Source organism: Anomaloglossus baeobatrachus, chromosome 3 (genome assembly GCF_048569485.1).
Source record: "Anomaloglossus baeobatrachus isolate aAnoBae1 chromosome 3, aAnoBae1.hap1, whole genome shotgun sequence".
NCBI classification, from domain to species: domain Eukaryota; kingdom Metazoa; phylum Chordata; class Amphibia; order Anura; family Aromobatidae; genus Anomaloglossus; species Anomaloglossus baeobatrachus.
Window position 1 is genome coordinate 225,590,182 of NC_134355.1, and position 17,444 is coordinate 225,607,625.

General features: G+C 41.6%; 1 protein-coding gene across 2 annotated transcripts in view; it reads left to right on the top strand.

Annotated features, from left to right (window-relative positions):
* Nucleotides 1–17,444, top strand: part of FMN2 (formin 2) — a 2,161,480-nt gene that overhangs the window by 1,487,518 nt on the left and 656,518 nt on the right. For both annotated transcript variants that reach the window (XM_075339745.1, XM_075339746.1), the window contains one exon: nt 7,227–7,319. In XM_075339745.1, coding sequence (XP_075195860.1) covers nt 7,227–7,319 — 93 coding nt within the window. The remainder of the gene's footprint in view (nt 1–7,226; nt 7,320–17,444) is intronic.

A 17,444-nucleotide genomic window follows, 5' to 3' on the forward strand; every position in this document is an offset into this window, starting at 1 on the left:
TTAAATTATCATCGGCTCTGGATTTTCGGGGCGGCCGGGACTCGAACTCGTGGAGCTGTTAGTTCATTGTTTCAAAGGCAGCAGCTTTACCACTGAGCTACTGCCTCTATTGAAAGCATTAGGAAGATTTTGTTATCTTGACCTCTATACTGCAGGTGAGACACCAGAAGCAGGTTATTCAGCTGCAAAGATGGATGGAGGGATACAGGGAGGGATGGATGGATGATAGAGGGATGAATGGAGGGATAGAGGGAGGGATGAATAGAGGGATAGAGGCAGGGATGGATGGATGATAGAGGGATGAATTGAGGGATGAATGAAGGGATAGAGGGAGGGATGAATGGAGGGATAGAGGGATGAAAGGAGGGATAGAGGGATGGATGGATGATAGAGGGACGAATGGAGGGATGAATGGAGGGATAGAGGGAGGGATGAATGGAGGGATAGAGGGATGAATGGAGGGATAGAGGCAGGGATGGATGGATAATAGAGGGATGAATGGAGGGATGAATGGAGGGATAGAGGGAGGGATGGATGATAGAGGGATGAATGGAGGGATGAATGGAGGGATAGAGGGATGGATGGATGAATGGAGGGATGAATGGAGGGATAGAGGGATGAATGGAAGGATGAATGGAGAGATAGAGGGAGGGATGGATGGATGATAGAGGGATGGATGATAGAGGGATATATAGATACACGACAGATAATAGATAGATAGAGATAGAATCATAGAATCATAGATAGATAGAGAGATAGAATCATAGATGGATAGAATCATAGATAGAATCATAGATAGAATCATAGATAGAGAGATAGAATCATAGATAGAATCATAGATAGAATCATAGATAGATAGAGAGATACAATGATAGATGGATAGAATCATAGATAGAATCATAGATAGAGAGATAGAATCATAGTTAGATAGATAGAATCATAGATAGAATCATAGATAGATAGAGAGATAAAATCATAGATAGATAGATAGATAGAATCATAGATAGATAGAGGGATAGAGATAGGTAGATAGATAGATAGATAAATACTGTATCTCAATGTAGGTGAAAAAGTCAGATTCATTTATTCCCATAAAACCACTATAAAGAAATGAGGAAAAAAATACAAATACAATTTTTTTTTTTTTATCTTCACCATCTTGGATTCAAACCAGCAACGTTCAAAACTTGTGTCCAGCAGCCTCCTAGCTTTCCTAGCTGCTCAAGCTGTTGAGCCACTAGGATTGATGATGTCAGAGGGAGGATTTCACATAAATGAACCTACAATGCAGCCTCTTACACAGCAGATTACACAGGACACAGCTACATTGTACAGAGCAGCATCTCTATGTCCTGTATTCTAGAGGGAGAGGAAAAGAGGATTTTTTTTTCTTCTAATAAAGTTACTAAAAATAATAAAAAAAAATAGAATAATGTAATTTTATTACACTTTTTTATAAAATAATAAACATCACAAATCAGCAAATAACATGGACATATTTGGTGTCCCTGTAATCGTAATGACCTGAACAACACAGCGATCAGATTATTTATGGGGATCTGTAAATGGCGGGAAAAAAAAGGCGCAATTTATTATTTTTCTTTATTAAAACCCATAAAAAATGTAATAAAAATGGATCACTGAGGCCGTGTTCACACATAGCGTAAATGCTGCATTTTTTCTGCAGGTGTCCACGCCACGAGTGCAATAACAATGTTCTCTGATTATTGCGTGTTTGCGGTATTTTTTATACATTGTCCCCCTTATTTGATACATGTTTGTTGCAGATGTGAATCCTGAAGCTTATAAAGAAAGAAACACCAAATCCACACAGTTCAGCGGCGTCTTTCCACGCACCAGGAGCGGAGATTTCAGGACGTCTCATCCACTTTGCTTGGACAATTAGTCCATATTCCCATGTAGTGTAAATGCTGCATTTTTTTCTGCTGTTTTTTTGCACATTTATTCTGCTGTGTTTAATTGTCCAAGTAAAGTGGATGTGATTCCATGAAAAGACGCCGCTGAATTCTGCGGTTTTCGGAGGGGGGGGTTCTCTGGAGGTTTCTATGTGGAGCTTAAAAAAATGCAGGAAAAAGCTTCTCTGTACAATAAAAACACTTAAAAACGCAGATTCACATCTGAACCAAAAACGCATTAAATAATGGAGAAAAGGCAGAAAAAATGCAGCAAAAATGGAAAAAACAGAGAAGATTGTTATTGTGTAGTTTGGTGCAGACAGAAACAAAAAGAAACAGAATTTATGCAACGTGTGAACACGGATTGATAGGCACAAATAAGCAACATGTCATATAGTGACACAGAAATATAAAAACATTTTGACTGCTATAAATATGAATGAACAGTCCGGGGCATCTGCTGAATGACCCTTACTGCCAAATGGGTGTGGCTAGGGGTGTGGCTAGGGGAGTTGGGAGGTATGCACTTGTACTCCTCACCTGGTTGCTGCCACAGAAGCTTGACACCATCTGAACCAAATATGTTTATCTTGGTCACATCAGACCCCAGGAAATGGATCCTGTAATCCATGTCCTTAGTCTGATTGTCTTCAGTAAACTGTTTGCAGGCATTCTTGTGCATAATCTTTAGAAGAGACTTCCTTGTGGTAGGACAGCAATGCAGAGCAATTTGATGCAGCGTGTGGCATATGGTCTGAGCACTTACAGGCTCAGATCCCCTTTAACCCCTTTAACCTCTGGAGCAATGCTGGCAGCAGTTTTGAGAAAAAAACTTCTGGATAGAATGCTGGTCACATGTACTTAACTTCTTTGGTTGACCATGGCGAGGCCTGTTCTGAGTGGAACCTGTCTTATTAAACCTCTGTATGGTCTTGACCACAGTGCTCCAGCTCAGTCGGCAATCTTCTTGTATTTTAGGCCATCTTTATGAAGCGCAACAATTAATTTTTCCTGAGAGAGCTTTTTGCCATGAGTGCCATGTTGAACTTCCAGTAACCAGTATGAGTGTGAGGGATAATGTGCCACCCCTGCATCAGTAGCCGAGCTGCTCGGATCCGGATCCGCGGTGGCTCGAGGGGCGTCCGAACCCGGAAGGGTCTCGTAGCCATGTGAATGAAGGGGGGTCTTTACAGGGGGGTGGTATATTGAGAGTTTGTGATGCCACCCGTAGTGTGTGGTAAGGTGGAGTACCACCGCTGTAGATAGGAGTACCCGGTGGCGATGAAGTGGGCAGCCAGGTGTTTAACCCCTCCATGGGTAGGGGGAATGTCCCGGGACTCGGTGATGGTGGAGGGACGTGCCGTTGGGGAGGAAGGGGTCACTTGCGTACTCACTCAGTCCAATAACGCTGACACCGACAACCAAAGTTCTGGACACTGCTGCCGCTGAGGGGGAGCACGTTTGGGTCCCGTTTCTGCTGGTGTTGCCTGTTGATCTGTGTCCTTTCCTGTGGTACTTTCTTCTCTTCTGGTTGGTCCCTATAGTTTAAAACTAATCAGGTCCCGCTCCACAGTGTGGTTAACTGAGGGAGCTTGCTCTCAGGGTTCATGCTTGGGATTTCCTGGACCATATGTGTGGAAAGTCCTATCCCCCTCGTTGCGCTAGTACCCCGATTTTAAAACGGGTGGAGAGCGGATCTTAAAGGCTCCGTTCTCGTCGGGTGAATTATCAGGTTGCTTGAAGCCACTCCCTGATCTAGAGTCCACGTACCCCGTCATGCCCTGGTCCCAGCCCGGTGATGGTACAAGGCCGCCAGCTGTCCTCCACGACAATGCCATGCCCCTTTGTCATGATCCCCTGCGACCGGGGTCCAGCTCCTACCAGGCCCAGACAGACATCTGCTACCTAGTACTTCCAAGGAGCCCAGGTCCTGACCTCCTCTCTCACCTCTAACACTACTCTGCTCACTCCTGACACTCCTGACCTCCCCTTAACCGACCCCCCTAGTGGGCGACCCTATTCCACTCAGGCCGTCCACTGGTGCGTCTGGTGGGTGTGGTGCAGTTTTCCTAGGATTTTGATTAGCTGGTTTTGGCAACACCAATGGTTAGGGACCCGTAACCAAAGATGAGGTGGATATTGCAGAGAAGGGCAGATTGCACAATGCCCTGTGACGACCTGATAGGCCAGGGTGTCACAATAACACCAAATTTAACACACCTGCTCCCCATTCACACCTGAGACCTTGTAACACTAATGAGTCACATGGCACCGGGGATAGAAAATGGCTAATTGAGCACAATTTGGCCATTTTCACTTAGGGGTGTACTCACTTTTATTGCCAGACGTTTAGAAATTAATGGCTGTGTGTTCAGTTATTTAGAGGGCACCACATTTACACTCTTATACAAGTTGTACAGTGACTACTTTACATTATGTTAAACCATCAAATCTTAAGTGCTGTTCCATGAAAAGATATAAAATATTTACAAAATTGTGAAGTTTAGCCCTAAGATGGTATTTATGGGGTCTTGAGAAGGCCTCTGGCTGCCATAAAAACCCACTGGAACCCAAAATCGCAGGGAGGAGATGACAGGAGATTATGCTCATTCATTCTGGCATGTTATAGCCACTGTCAGTTACTAACAGCAGCATTTAAATAATTAAACAGAAGCTGGAGCAAGGTCTGGACAATGCTGCTAAAAACAGATGCAGGCTATGTACTATCATGCCTGCTGTTAAGGATTCACTCACATCTGTGTTTAAAATCTGCAAGTGCAATACAAGAAATAAATCTCATTGCACTTGCTTCAAGGTTAAAAAATAGAGCAGAGCACACCTGCAAGTTTTTCCTGTGCAAAATTCGGTGCGGGGGAAATCGCAGCAAGCTGTGAGTGACTGTGTATCTCGACAATGCAAGTCTGTGGGTGAAAAAAAAAACACCATTTGTATGCCATCCATTTCTTAAAGATATACATTACCCTTCTGTACCATAGAACACTGTAAATAGTCCTGTAAATGATTATAGAATAATAGTTACTGAGAAGAAAACACATTGCATACGGATGCTAGGAGATATAATAATCGCAGGCCCACATAGCACTTGCAGGACATATGGAATACCAAACAGATTTCACTCATCCAACTTTTCTGGAGGAAAATTGGACCAATTTATTATACGCAGATGAGAGTGAACCCTTAAAAGGAGTTGATACAGAAGAAGGTATATTTGGATATAGACTTCATGTACAAATTGTGGCTAAATTGAACCTTTGTCTACATATGTTATTCACTATGAATAATGCATTATATAATTTAGGTAGACAGATACCTTGGGACTGTATGAAAGCAACCTTAGGCCAGGTTCAGATGGGAATATGGCACTGAACAAGGACCACCATGCACGGACTGACCACTGTTCTTCTGATTTGACCTTACAGCCTCAAATTTTTCTAAGGCAGTCAGTGCATGTCGGGAGAGTAGCTGCCATCAGCTCTAGCATTGCAGTCCAAAAACATACACTCCCTGACAGAAGTCCTGTCGCTTATCCATCCATAAATAAAAGTTTATAACCTGACTTTAAATTCATCCACTGGTTTTATAAATTACTCTTTTGAAAGCTGAAACCCTCCCAAATTTGGTTTAGGTTATGAAAATAAAATTGCTGCAAAGCTGAAATATTGATCATTTAATGAACACAGAAAGGTCAGATTTTGGCAAGACAAAAGTTTTGTCGCCCACAGAAAGTAATGGGAAATTCAAACAAATAATTAACTCCTAATACAAAAATATGTTGCATAACATTGGTGAATGAAGTTGTGGTGCTATTAGAGCCATAGTTAATATTTTGTGTGACTTCCATGAGCTTGAAGGACTGCATCCATGCGGTTCAACAATAATTCATACAATGTATTGATGAAGTCATCAGGAATAGCAAAGAATGCAGTCTTACATGCCTCCCAGAGTTCATCTACATTCTTTGGTTTTGTCTTCCAAGCTTCCTCTTTCATCCTACCCCAAACATGCTCAATGATGTTCATGTCTGGTGACTGGGTTGGCCAGTCCTTGAGCACCTTGATCTTCTTTGCCAGGAGGAACTTTGTTGTAAAGATGGATGTATGAGATGGAGCACCATCCTGCTGCAGAATTTGACCCCTTTTATGATTGGGAATGTAAAAGGTAGCTAATGCTTCTTGATATTTTAGGCTATGATATTGCCTTCTACCTTGCAAATGTTTCACACACCCCTATACTGAATGTAACCCCAGACCATGATCTTTCCACCACCAAATGTAACTGTTTTCTGGGTGTATTTTGGATCCATACGGGCTCCAGTAGCTCTCCTGCAGTATTTGCGGCGGCTGTGGTCTAATTCAACTGAAATTCATCAGAGAAATCCACCTTCTGACACTTTTCCAGCATCCATCTGTTTAGCAGGCTGTGGGACTTGGCAAATGCCACATGGTTTTTTAATTGCCTTTTCTTTACTTCTGGCTTCTGAGCTCTGAATAGACCTTGGAGGCCGTTTCGAGACAAAATCCTACAAACTGTTCTAGTTAACATAGCAACTTGAAGTGACCAGGCCTGTTGGAGCTCTGCTGCAGTGGAAGAGGGGCTGGCTTTCGATTTTCTAACCAACAAACGTTCCTCCTGAGCAGTTGTCTTGCGGGGTCTGCCAGACCTGGGCTTGTAAAAAACATCTTCAGTCTCTTCAAATCTTTTTTTAATTCTTTGTACTTGACGCTGAGACACATTAAAGGTGCCAGCCACCTCTGTAGTGGATCTGTTCTTCAGCCTCTTGATAATCAAGGCTTTGGTTGCAGGGTGGATTTTTGGCATGTTGTCAGAGGTCAGGTTGCAGTTCAAGTGAAGGTCTGGGGTGCTGGGTTTCTTTTTATACACACCCACTAATTAACCGATCATTTAGTGAGCACAGGTGAGGATGTAAACTAGGATTGGATGCATTATATGACAAGGCGTCAAAACTTTTTTCTTGCCAAAATCTGACCTTTCTGTGTTCATTAAATGATCAATATTTCAGCTTTGAAGCAACTTTATATTCTTAACCTAAACTAAATTTGGGAGGGTTTCAGCTTTCAATAGAGTAATTTATAAAACCAATGGATGAATTTAAAGTCAGGTTATAAACTTTTATTTACATAACATAGATAAGCGACAGAACTTCTGTCAGGGGGTGTACCATGATATATACTTACTGGAACCTGGCCTTATTGAACCAGCATTTGATTTTGGTGATCAATGTTTCAAGATATTCATTTTAAATAAAACAAATATATATTTTATTTTCAGCATGTGAGACAGAGGCTTCAAAAGTATATCAGAAGTCTTTGGAAGATCATTTGCAACCTTTCAAGGACAATATAAAGGATTTCATAAGCAAAGGTAAGACATTTTTCGTGAGAGATTGAAAGGATAATTTCATACAGATGTAAAATAATATAAGAGACTAAGCATATAATGGATAACAACTTTCATAAAGGAAAATAGAGATTATATAGAATAAATCTTGAAGTGTCAGGGCAGAATAAAATTAATTCTACGTGCACATAAGATGTGATCACTTTAAAAGATGAGATATATGATGCTATGCCCTCTTAAATATAACTAGGACATAGCGGTGCTTCGTGATAGAATGGTTCCCCATTAAAAGAATGGCAGAAGAACACCGATGTAGATGTCATTCTGAACAGTTTTACCCACAAGAAGACAACATGCTTCACACCTTCACTCCTGGGCGATTTTCCATTTTTTGTTTTTTTCTTTCGCTCCCCTTTTTCTTGAGAGCCATAACTTTTTTATTTTTCTTTCAATCTTGCCATATAAGGACTTATTTTTAGCGGGAAGAGTCCTAATTTTAAATGAAACCATAGCTTTTACCATATAGTGTACTGGAAAAGGCAAAAAAATTCCAAGTGCAAAAAAAATGCAAAAATGTGCGATTACATGATTGTTTTTGAGATAGTTTATTCACAGTGTTCACTTTATAGTAAAACAGTTGTGTTGGTATGATGCCTCAGGTCAGTTCAAGTTCGTAGACACCAAACACGTATAGGTTTACTTTTATCTAAGGGGTTAAAAAAATTCAGAAGCTTGTCCAAAAAAAGGCGCACGTTTTGCGTCATTTTCCGTGATTTGGCATTTGGAATTTTTTTTACCGCTACACCGTTCATCGATCAGATTAGTTGATTTTATATTTTGATAGATTGGACATTTCTGAATGCACAATATCAAATATGTGTGTATCTTTAATTTTTTTAACCCTTTAATTTTCAATAGGGTGAATGGGGGGTGAATTGAACTTTTATTTTTTTTTATTTTTTTAAAACTGTTTTTTTTTCTTTTTTGTTATTTTACTAGTGTCCCTAGGGGACTATAACAATCAGCAGTCTGATCGCTCATTTTTTCTTGCACAAAAGCAGCTCTCCTCTGACACACGGCCCTTTGCCGTTTATAAAAGGAACTGACTCATGATAGCTACAAGAGTCATCACATGACCCTGTGCTACCATGGCAACTATCGGATCCTTGTGATCACATCACATGACTTCTGACGGAGCCAGGTAAGTGAATGCTTACCATGGCTCGCTGTGATATCGCGCTGTGACATTTTCACATCGTGCTATACGTGGTTAACAGGCATAAGTGGATCCACTCGTGCCTGATAGCCGCACATAGCTGTTAAAAGCAGCTTGACATGTGCAGCAATCGCTGCTGGCTGTCCGCAGCAGCAGGCAGGGATTAACTTAACACGATCCATGACGTAACCAGTACATCATGTGTCGTGAAGAGGTTAATGGTTACAAATAGATATGAGCAAGTACTGTAATATTCGTAATCGCTATACTCGTAATGAGTACTTTGTAATACTTACGTATTCCCTTCAAAGAGCAAGTGCAATGCAAGTCAATGGGAAATGCGAGTTATTTTCTGCTGGACCCAACAAAGAGGTCTGGGGACCTGAGGAAAAGGCTGAAATGTATGGGAAAGTAATGAAAATGAATGGGGAGAGCCTGGAGAATATGCCTGCATGCATTTCTAATTAACATATGGTTTCTGGAAGTAAGGATGTCACAGTATTAAGTAACTTTTACAGATGCACAAGAACACCTACCAAACCTAACCTAAATTGCATTATACAGGCCAACAAGGTTAAGAAATAGTTCTTCCTGCATAATTACTTGTATATAAGGCTAAATAAAGTGGAGAAAAGAAAAATATCCCTTTTAGTGTTTGTTCACATGTAGTGTTTTGGCTTCTTTTTTTACTTTTACAATAGGGAGGGCCTGGACACATGTTTTGTATGTCCCTCTGTCACATATAATTTATAGTTAGCTATTCCACAGCACTTTACAAGTCCAGCTAGAATGTGCCCATTGGTATGTTGATTTTTGACCTGAGGGTCCTCAAGTGGTCCTGTAATATACGTTTTGGAGGGACTGCTGTTACTTATACATTTGGGCAATCCCTTTCTCATTGAGACTCAGATAATGGAATACATATTCCATAGAAGTTTATAATGCACCCATTGTGGCAGTGGGCTTTACCCTCCTCCTCCAGCATGTCATTTTGCAGCCCGCAATTCAAGTTTTCAGAGGGCCTGTCAAGAAACCTAAGTTTTGTGAACATTCAGAGATGGCCAAGTAACATACATTTGGGAGGGATTGCTCTTACTTATACATTTGGGCGGTCCCTCTCTCAATGAGACTCAGATAGTGAAATACATATTTCATAGCAGTTTACAATGTACCCATTATACTCCTCCTCCACCATGTCATTCTGTGGCCCTCAATTCAAGTTTTCAGAGGGCCTGCAGGTGTCAGGAAACGTGAGTTTGTTGAGCCCCCGGAGTTGGCCCAGTAACATAAGTTTGGAAGGGACTGCTCTTACTTATTCATTTGAGTGATCCCTCCCTCTTTAAGATTCAGATAGTGGAATGCATATTCCATAGCAGTTTACAATGCACCCATTGTGGCGGTGGGCTTTATCCTCCTCTTTCTCCACCATGTTATTCTGCGGCCCTCAATTCAAGTTTTCATAGGGCCTGCAGGTGTCAGGAAACCTGAGTTTGCTAAGCACTCAGAGGTGACCTAGTAACATACGTTTGGGAGGGACTGCTCTTACTTATACATTTGGGTAGTCCCTCCCTCATTGAGACTCAGATAGTGGAATACATATTTCATAGCAGGTTATAATGTGCACATTGTGACGGTGGGCTTTATCCTCCTCCTCCTCCTCCTCCTCCTCCGTGTCATTCTGCCCTTCAAGTTTTCAGAGGGCCTGCAGGTGTCAGGAAACCTGAGTTTGGTGAGCAGCCAGAGGTGGCCCAGTACATATTCCATAGCAGTTTATGATGCACTACTGATTCGCTGCTCGCACAAATAGTACAGTATTCGGGGTATTCCTTATATTGCGAGTTTTTCTGTATTCACCTCACTATATTCGGATGCCCCACCCAGCCATTTTGGTGCCTGATTTGCAGCTACTAAACATGCTGGGATTCTTAACCAATCACAGTAATGCCACAGCCATCTTGCTTGAAGGATTACTGTGATTGGCTGGCCGCACACCGTCATGTGGCCTATATAAAAGCCCTTCCACCGCCATTTTGCACAAATTACATCTGGAGCCAGCATTGTATGAGTATAGGGATAGAGCGAGCAGCTGCTAGGGAGAGTGTAGGCCTATTTAAGAACACAAAAAGCCATTTCCAGGGCTACTTGCAGTGTATAGGTTTATAGCAGCGTGTCACTACCTTCATAGTACCATCCACAATACAATAGCTCTTTTAAGAGCAGAAACCACTGAAAAAGGTCACAGCAGGGAGGGAGAGATTGTGGATTAGCTAGTGAATCGAGTCCTGTTTCCACAATACACCGTGTGCAGATTTATTAGGTAAGTTCTATGTTCCAATCAACCCAAAAGACTTATAAATATCAAAGCTTAATATTTTTGGAAGTTGGAGTGTTTTTTTTTAGATTTGGCTATCTTAGGAGGATATCTGTTTGTGCAGGTAACTATTACTGTGCAGAATTATTAGGTAACTTAATAAAAACTGTTAGAGTCGGAGCCTCTTTCCTCTCAGGTAGCTGTGGTGGATCGGCCGATTCTGAGTGTGACGCTTCAACAAACCACGACAAGACGTCTGTAATCTGTTAAAAATCAGTCTAGCACTGTTTATTAGTCAAATGGGGAAGGTTTTATACCCTCCAAGCTGATTACATAATACGAGACATGTGATATAATTGCACAATTTTAGGTGGATACCAAATATCATAAGTCAAAGTTAATCTTTGTTATACTTCTGGGACATAAACAAAGAACTGTCCAAAATTAAGTTCCCAGAAATACTTGGACAGAAAAACACATAAGGGAGTATAGGGTCTCAAGGATAAGCGGATATATTTATAATAGAAATGAATAGCATTGGGCTGAAAGGATGCAAAGGTTTTAAAGGATGTGATAAGAAGTATTATGCCAAGTCTCATTTAACAATAAGACATATTTTTGGGACAAGAAACAGAATTACTCAGATTTTGGGAGCCAGACAGTATATTCTAAGAAAAGTACATATTTGTAAGAGAATAACAATTCTAGGAAACCAAGTTATCACAATAGCAAATAGCAGATGTGAAATAGAACATCAATTACTCATACTCAGTTATATAAGCAGTTATATAACCAGACAAAATGGTACAAAATGGTGAACAGGACAAAATGGCTTCTCTGACAAAACCAAATATATTTCCATCTCACTTGTTTATTTTCACCAGGTAAACCAATATAACTGCACAAAATTTAGAAATAAACATTTCTGACATGCAAAAACAAAACCCAAAATAATTAGTGACCAATATAGCCACCTTTCTTTATGATGACACTCAGCAGCCTACCATCCATAGATTCTGTCAGTTGCTTGATCTGTTTACGATCAACATTGCATGCAGCAGCCACCACAGCCTCTCAGACACTGTTCCGAGAGGTGTACTGTTTTCCCTCCCTGTAGATCTCACATTTTATGAGGGACCAGCGGTTCTCTATGGGGTTCAGATCAGGTGAACAAGGGGGCCATGTCATTATTTTTTCATCTTTTAGACTTTTACTGGCCAGCCACACTGTGGAGTAGTCGGATGTATGTGATGAAGCATTGCCCTGCATGAAAATCATGTTTTTCTTGAACAATACGACTTCTTCCTGTACCACTGCTTGAAGAAGTTGTCTTGCAGAAACTGGCAGTAGGTCTGGGAGTTGAGCTTCACTCCATTCTCAACCCGAATAAGTCCCACAAGTTCATCTTTGATGATACCAGCCCATACCAGTACCCCACCTCCACCTTGCTGGCATCTGAGTCGGAGTGGAGCTCTCTGCTCTTTACTGATCCAGCCTCTGGCCCATCCATCTGGCCCATCAAGAGTCACTTTCATTTCATCAGTCCATAAAACCTTTGTAAAATCAGTCTTAAGATATTTCTTGGCCCAGTCTTGACGTTTTATCTTATGTTTCTTGTTCAAAGGTAGTCGTTTTTCAGCCTTCCTTACCTTGGCCATGTCCCTGAGTATGGCACACCTTGTGCTTTTTGATACTCCAGTAACGTTGCAGCTCTGAAATATAGCCAAACTGGTGGCAAATGGCATCTTGGCAGCTTCATGCTTGATTTTCCTCAATTCATGAGCAGTTATTTCGCGACTTTTTTGCCCAACACGCTTCTTGCGACCCTGTTGGCTATTTGCCAACACTTGATTGTTCGGTGATCATGCTTCAAAAGTTTGGCAATTTCAAGACTGCTGCATCCCTCTGCAAGACATCTCACAATTTTAGATTTTTCAGAGCCCGTCAAATCTCTCTTCTGACCCATTTTGCCAAAGGAAAGGAAGTTGCGTAATAAATAAGCACACCTTATGTAGGGTGTTGATGTCATTACACCACACCCTTCCTCATTACAGAGATGCACATCACCTGATTTACTTAATTGGTAGTTGGCTCTCAAAACTATACAGCTTGGAGTATGACTACATGTATAAAAGTGATCAAAATACTCATTTACCTAATAATTCTACACAGTGTATTTAGGGGTTCACAGCCTGACTTGTTGCGTCCACATCAGCCACATTAATAAGTTGCTAATGGCCTTTGCAAATAGTTACAAAGCAGTAGTCTAGCATTTACTGCTGCCTGATAAATTAAACACACTGGTCCTGTTTCCACAATATTTAGGGGTTCACAGCATGACTTGTGCCATCCATCCACAACAGTCACATTAATACGTTGCTAGTGGCCTTTGCAAATACAAAGAAAAGTTCTACCATTTTGTGCTGCCTGATACACTAAACCCACTGTTCCGGTTTCCCCAATATTTAGGGGTTCACACTTTGACTTGTGTCAATCATCCACATCAGCAAAATTAATACGTTGCTATTGGCCTTTGCAATACAATGCAGGGCTCTACCATTTTGTGCTGCCTGATACACTAAATGTACCGTTCCTGTTTCCACAATATTTAGGGGTTCACAGCCTGGCTTTAGGCATCCACATCAGCCACATTAATATGTTGCTAGTGGCCTTTGCAAATAGTTACAAAGCAGTAGTCTAGTATTTACTGCTGCCTGATACACTAAAGGCACTGGTCCTATTTCCACAATATTTAGGGGTTCACAGCCTGGTTTGTGGCATCCACATAGTATCATAGTATCATAGTATCATAGTTTTTAAGGTTGAAGGGAGACTCTAAGGGGCACTTTGCACACTGCGACATCGCAGGTGCGATGTCGGTGGGGTCAAATTGAAAATGACGCACTTCCGGCATCGCATGCGACATCGCAGTGTGTAAAGGCTGGATGATACGATTAACGAGCGCAAAAGCGTCGTAATCGTATCATCGGTACAGCGTCGGCGTAATTCATAATTACGCTGACGCAATGGTCCGATGTTGTTCCTCGCCCCTGCGGCCGCACACATCGCTGTGTGTGAAGTCGCAGGAGCGAGGAACGTCTCCTACCGGCCTCACTGCGGCTTCCGTAGGATATGCGGAAGGAAGGAGGTGGGCAGGATGTTTACATCCTGCTCATCTCCGCCCCTCCGCTCTGATTGGCCGCCTGCCGTGTGACGTCGCAGTGACGCCGCACGACCCGCCCCCTTAACAAGGAGGCGGGTCGCCGGCCACAGGGACGTCGCACGGCAGGTGAGTGTGTGTGTGAAGCTGGCGTAGCGATAACTTTCGCTACGCCAGCTATCACCACATATCGCTGCTGCGACGGGGGCGGGCACTATCGCACTCGGCATCGCAGCATCGGCCTGCGATGTCTTAGTGTGCAAAGCCCACCTTAGTCCATCTAGTTCAACCCGTAGCCTAACATGTTGATCCAGAGGAAGGCAAAAAAAAAAAAAACCCCAATGTGGCAAGCAAGTTCCAATGGGGAAAAAATTTCCTTCCTGACTCCACATCCGGAAATCAGACTAGTTCCCTGGATCAATACCCTGTCATAAAATCTAATATACATAACTGGTAATATTAAATTTTTCAAGAAAGGCGTCCAGGCTCTGCTTAAATGTTAGTAGTGAATCACTCATTACAACATCATGCGGCAGAGAGTTCCATAGTCTCACTGCTCGTACAGTAAAGAATCCTCGTCTGTGATTATGATTAAACCTTCTTTCCTCAAGACGTAGCGGATGCCCCCGTGTTCCAATCGCAGGCCTAGGTGTAAAAAGATCTTTGGAAAGGTCTCTGTACTGTCCCCTCATATATTTATACATTGTGATTAGATCCCCCCTAAGCCTTCGTTTTTCCAACCTAAATAACCCCAAGTTTAATAACCTGTCTTCGTATTGCAGCCCTCCCATTCCTCTAATAATCTTGGTCGCTCTTCTCTGCACCCTCTCCAGTTCAGCTATGTCCTTCTTATATATCGGTGACCAGAATTGTACACAGTATTCTAAGTGCGGTCGCACTAGTGACTTGTACAGAGGTAGAACTATATTTTTTTCATGAACACTTATACCTCTTTTAATACATCCCATTATTTTATTAGCCCTGGCAGCAGTTGCCTGACACTGTCCACTAAAGTGAAGTTTACCATCCACCCATACACCCAAGTCTTTTTCTGTGTCTGTTTTACCCAGTGTTCTACAATTAAGTACATAATCATAAATGTTATTTCCTCTACCCAAGTGCATGACCTTACATTTATCTACATTAAACTTCAATTGCCACTTCTCAGCCCAATCCTCCAATTTACATAAATCTCCCTGTAATATAAAATTATCCTCCTCTGTATTAATTACCCTGCAGAGTTTAGTATCATCTGCAAATATTGAAATTCTACTCCGCATGCCCCCAACAAGGTCATTAATAAATATGTTGAAAAGAAGCGGGCCCAATACTGACCCCTGTGGTACCCCACTATGAACTGAGACCCAGTCCGAGTACGTACCATTAATAACCACCCTTTGTTTCCTATCACTGAGCCAGTTTTTAACCCAGTTACACATATTTTCCCCTATCCCCATTATTCTCATTTTATGTACCAGCCTTTTGTGTGGCACCGTATCAAAAGCTTTTGAAAAGTCCATATACACAACATCCACTGCATTTCCCTGGTCCAGACTTGAACTTACCTCTTCATAGAAGCTGATCAAATTAGTTTGACAGGATCGATCCCTCATAAACCCATGTTGATACTCTGTCATAAGGTTATTTTTCTTGAGATACTCCAGTATAGCATCTCTCAAGAAACCCTCAAGGATTTTACCAACCGTAGAGGTTAAACTTACCGGCCTATAATTTCCCGGCTCAGTTTTTGTCCCCTTTTTGAATATTGGCACCACATTTGCTATGCGCCAGTCCTGCGGTACCGACCCTGTTATTAAGGAATCTGAGAAGATTAAAAATAATGGTCTATCTATCACAGAACTCAATTCCTGTAGTACTCTGGGGTGTATGCCATCCGGGCCCGGAGATTTATCAACCTTAGTGATTTCAAGACGGCGGCGTACTTCCTGCTGGGTTAAGCAGGTAATATTCAAGGGTGAATTTATGGTATCACTGGTCATGTCATCTGCCATGGCATTTTCTTGTATAAAAACCGTAGAAAAAAAGTCATTCAGCAGGTTGGCTTTACCCTCATCCCCTTCCACCATTTCACCAAGACTATTTTTAAGGGGGCCAACACTATCGCTTTTCAGTTTTTTACTGTTTATGTAGTTAAAGAATATTTTAGGATTATTTTTACTTTCTCTCGCAATGAGTCTCTCTGTCTCAAACTTAGCTAACTTAATTTGCTTTTTACATATTTTATTTAATTTTCTATAATTATATAATGTCTCATCACTACCTACCCTCTTTAATTCTTTTAAGGCTTTCTGTTTTTCTGTTATTGCTTCCCTTACAGCTCTATTTAGCCATAGGGGTTTCCTCCTATTTCTAGCATGTTTGTTCCCATAGGGTATATTTTCTGCACAAGCCCTATTCAGGATGCTCATAAAAGTCTCCCATTTGCTTTGTGTACTTTTATTACTTAGTACATCATCCCAGTTTACTGCACTAAGATCATCTCTCAACCGTTTAAAATTTGCTTTCCTGAAGTTTAGTGTCCTTGTAGCCCCTCTACTAGACATCTTACTAAAGAATACATGAAAACTTATTATTTTGTGATCACTATTCCCCAAGTAACCCCCAACTTGTATATTTGATATGCGGTCTGGCCTATTGGTTAGTACAAGGTCTAGTAGTGCTCCCCCTCTTGTGGGGTCCTGTACCATTTGTGAAAGGTAATTATCTTTCATTGTTATCAAAAATCTATTTCCTTTGCTGGAACTGCAAGTTTCTGTTCCCCAATTTATATCAGGATAGTTAAAGTCCCCCATAATAATTACCTCTCCGAGACTCGCTGCTTTATCAATTTGCTTTATGAGGAGATTCTCTACCTCTTCCATAATATTCGGCGTCTTATAACACACCCCTATCAGTATTTTATTATTCATTCTCCCCCCCCTTATCTCCACCCATAGGGACTCTACATTCTCAGTACCCTCACATATGTTGTCACGCAGGATGGGTTTTAAGGATGATTTTACATATAGACACACACCTCCCCCTCGCTTATTTGTACGGTCATTCCTGAATAGGCTATAACCCTGTAAATTAACAGCCCAGTCATAGCTCTCATCCAGCCATGTCTCTGATATCCCCACTATATCATAATTTTCTTCCAACAATATTAATTCTAATTCCTCCACCTTATTTGTGAGGCTTCGGGCATTAGTGTACATGCACGTTACGTATGACTCTGTACCTGTATTCCTGCTTACTGTATTAACTGTCCTAACCCTTCCCCCCGTACCACCCCCAATTTCATTACTTGTGCCTGGTCACTATCTGCACTACATTCCCCTTCTATAAAGTGAATACCCTCGCCCCCCATTCCTAGTTTAAACACTCCTCCAACCTTCTAGCCATTTTCTGCCCCAGCAGAGCTGCACCTTCCCCATTAAGATGCAGCCCATCCCTAGCATA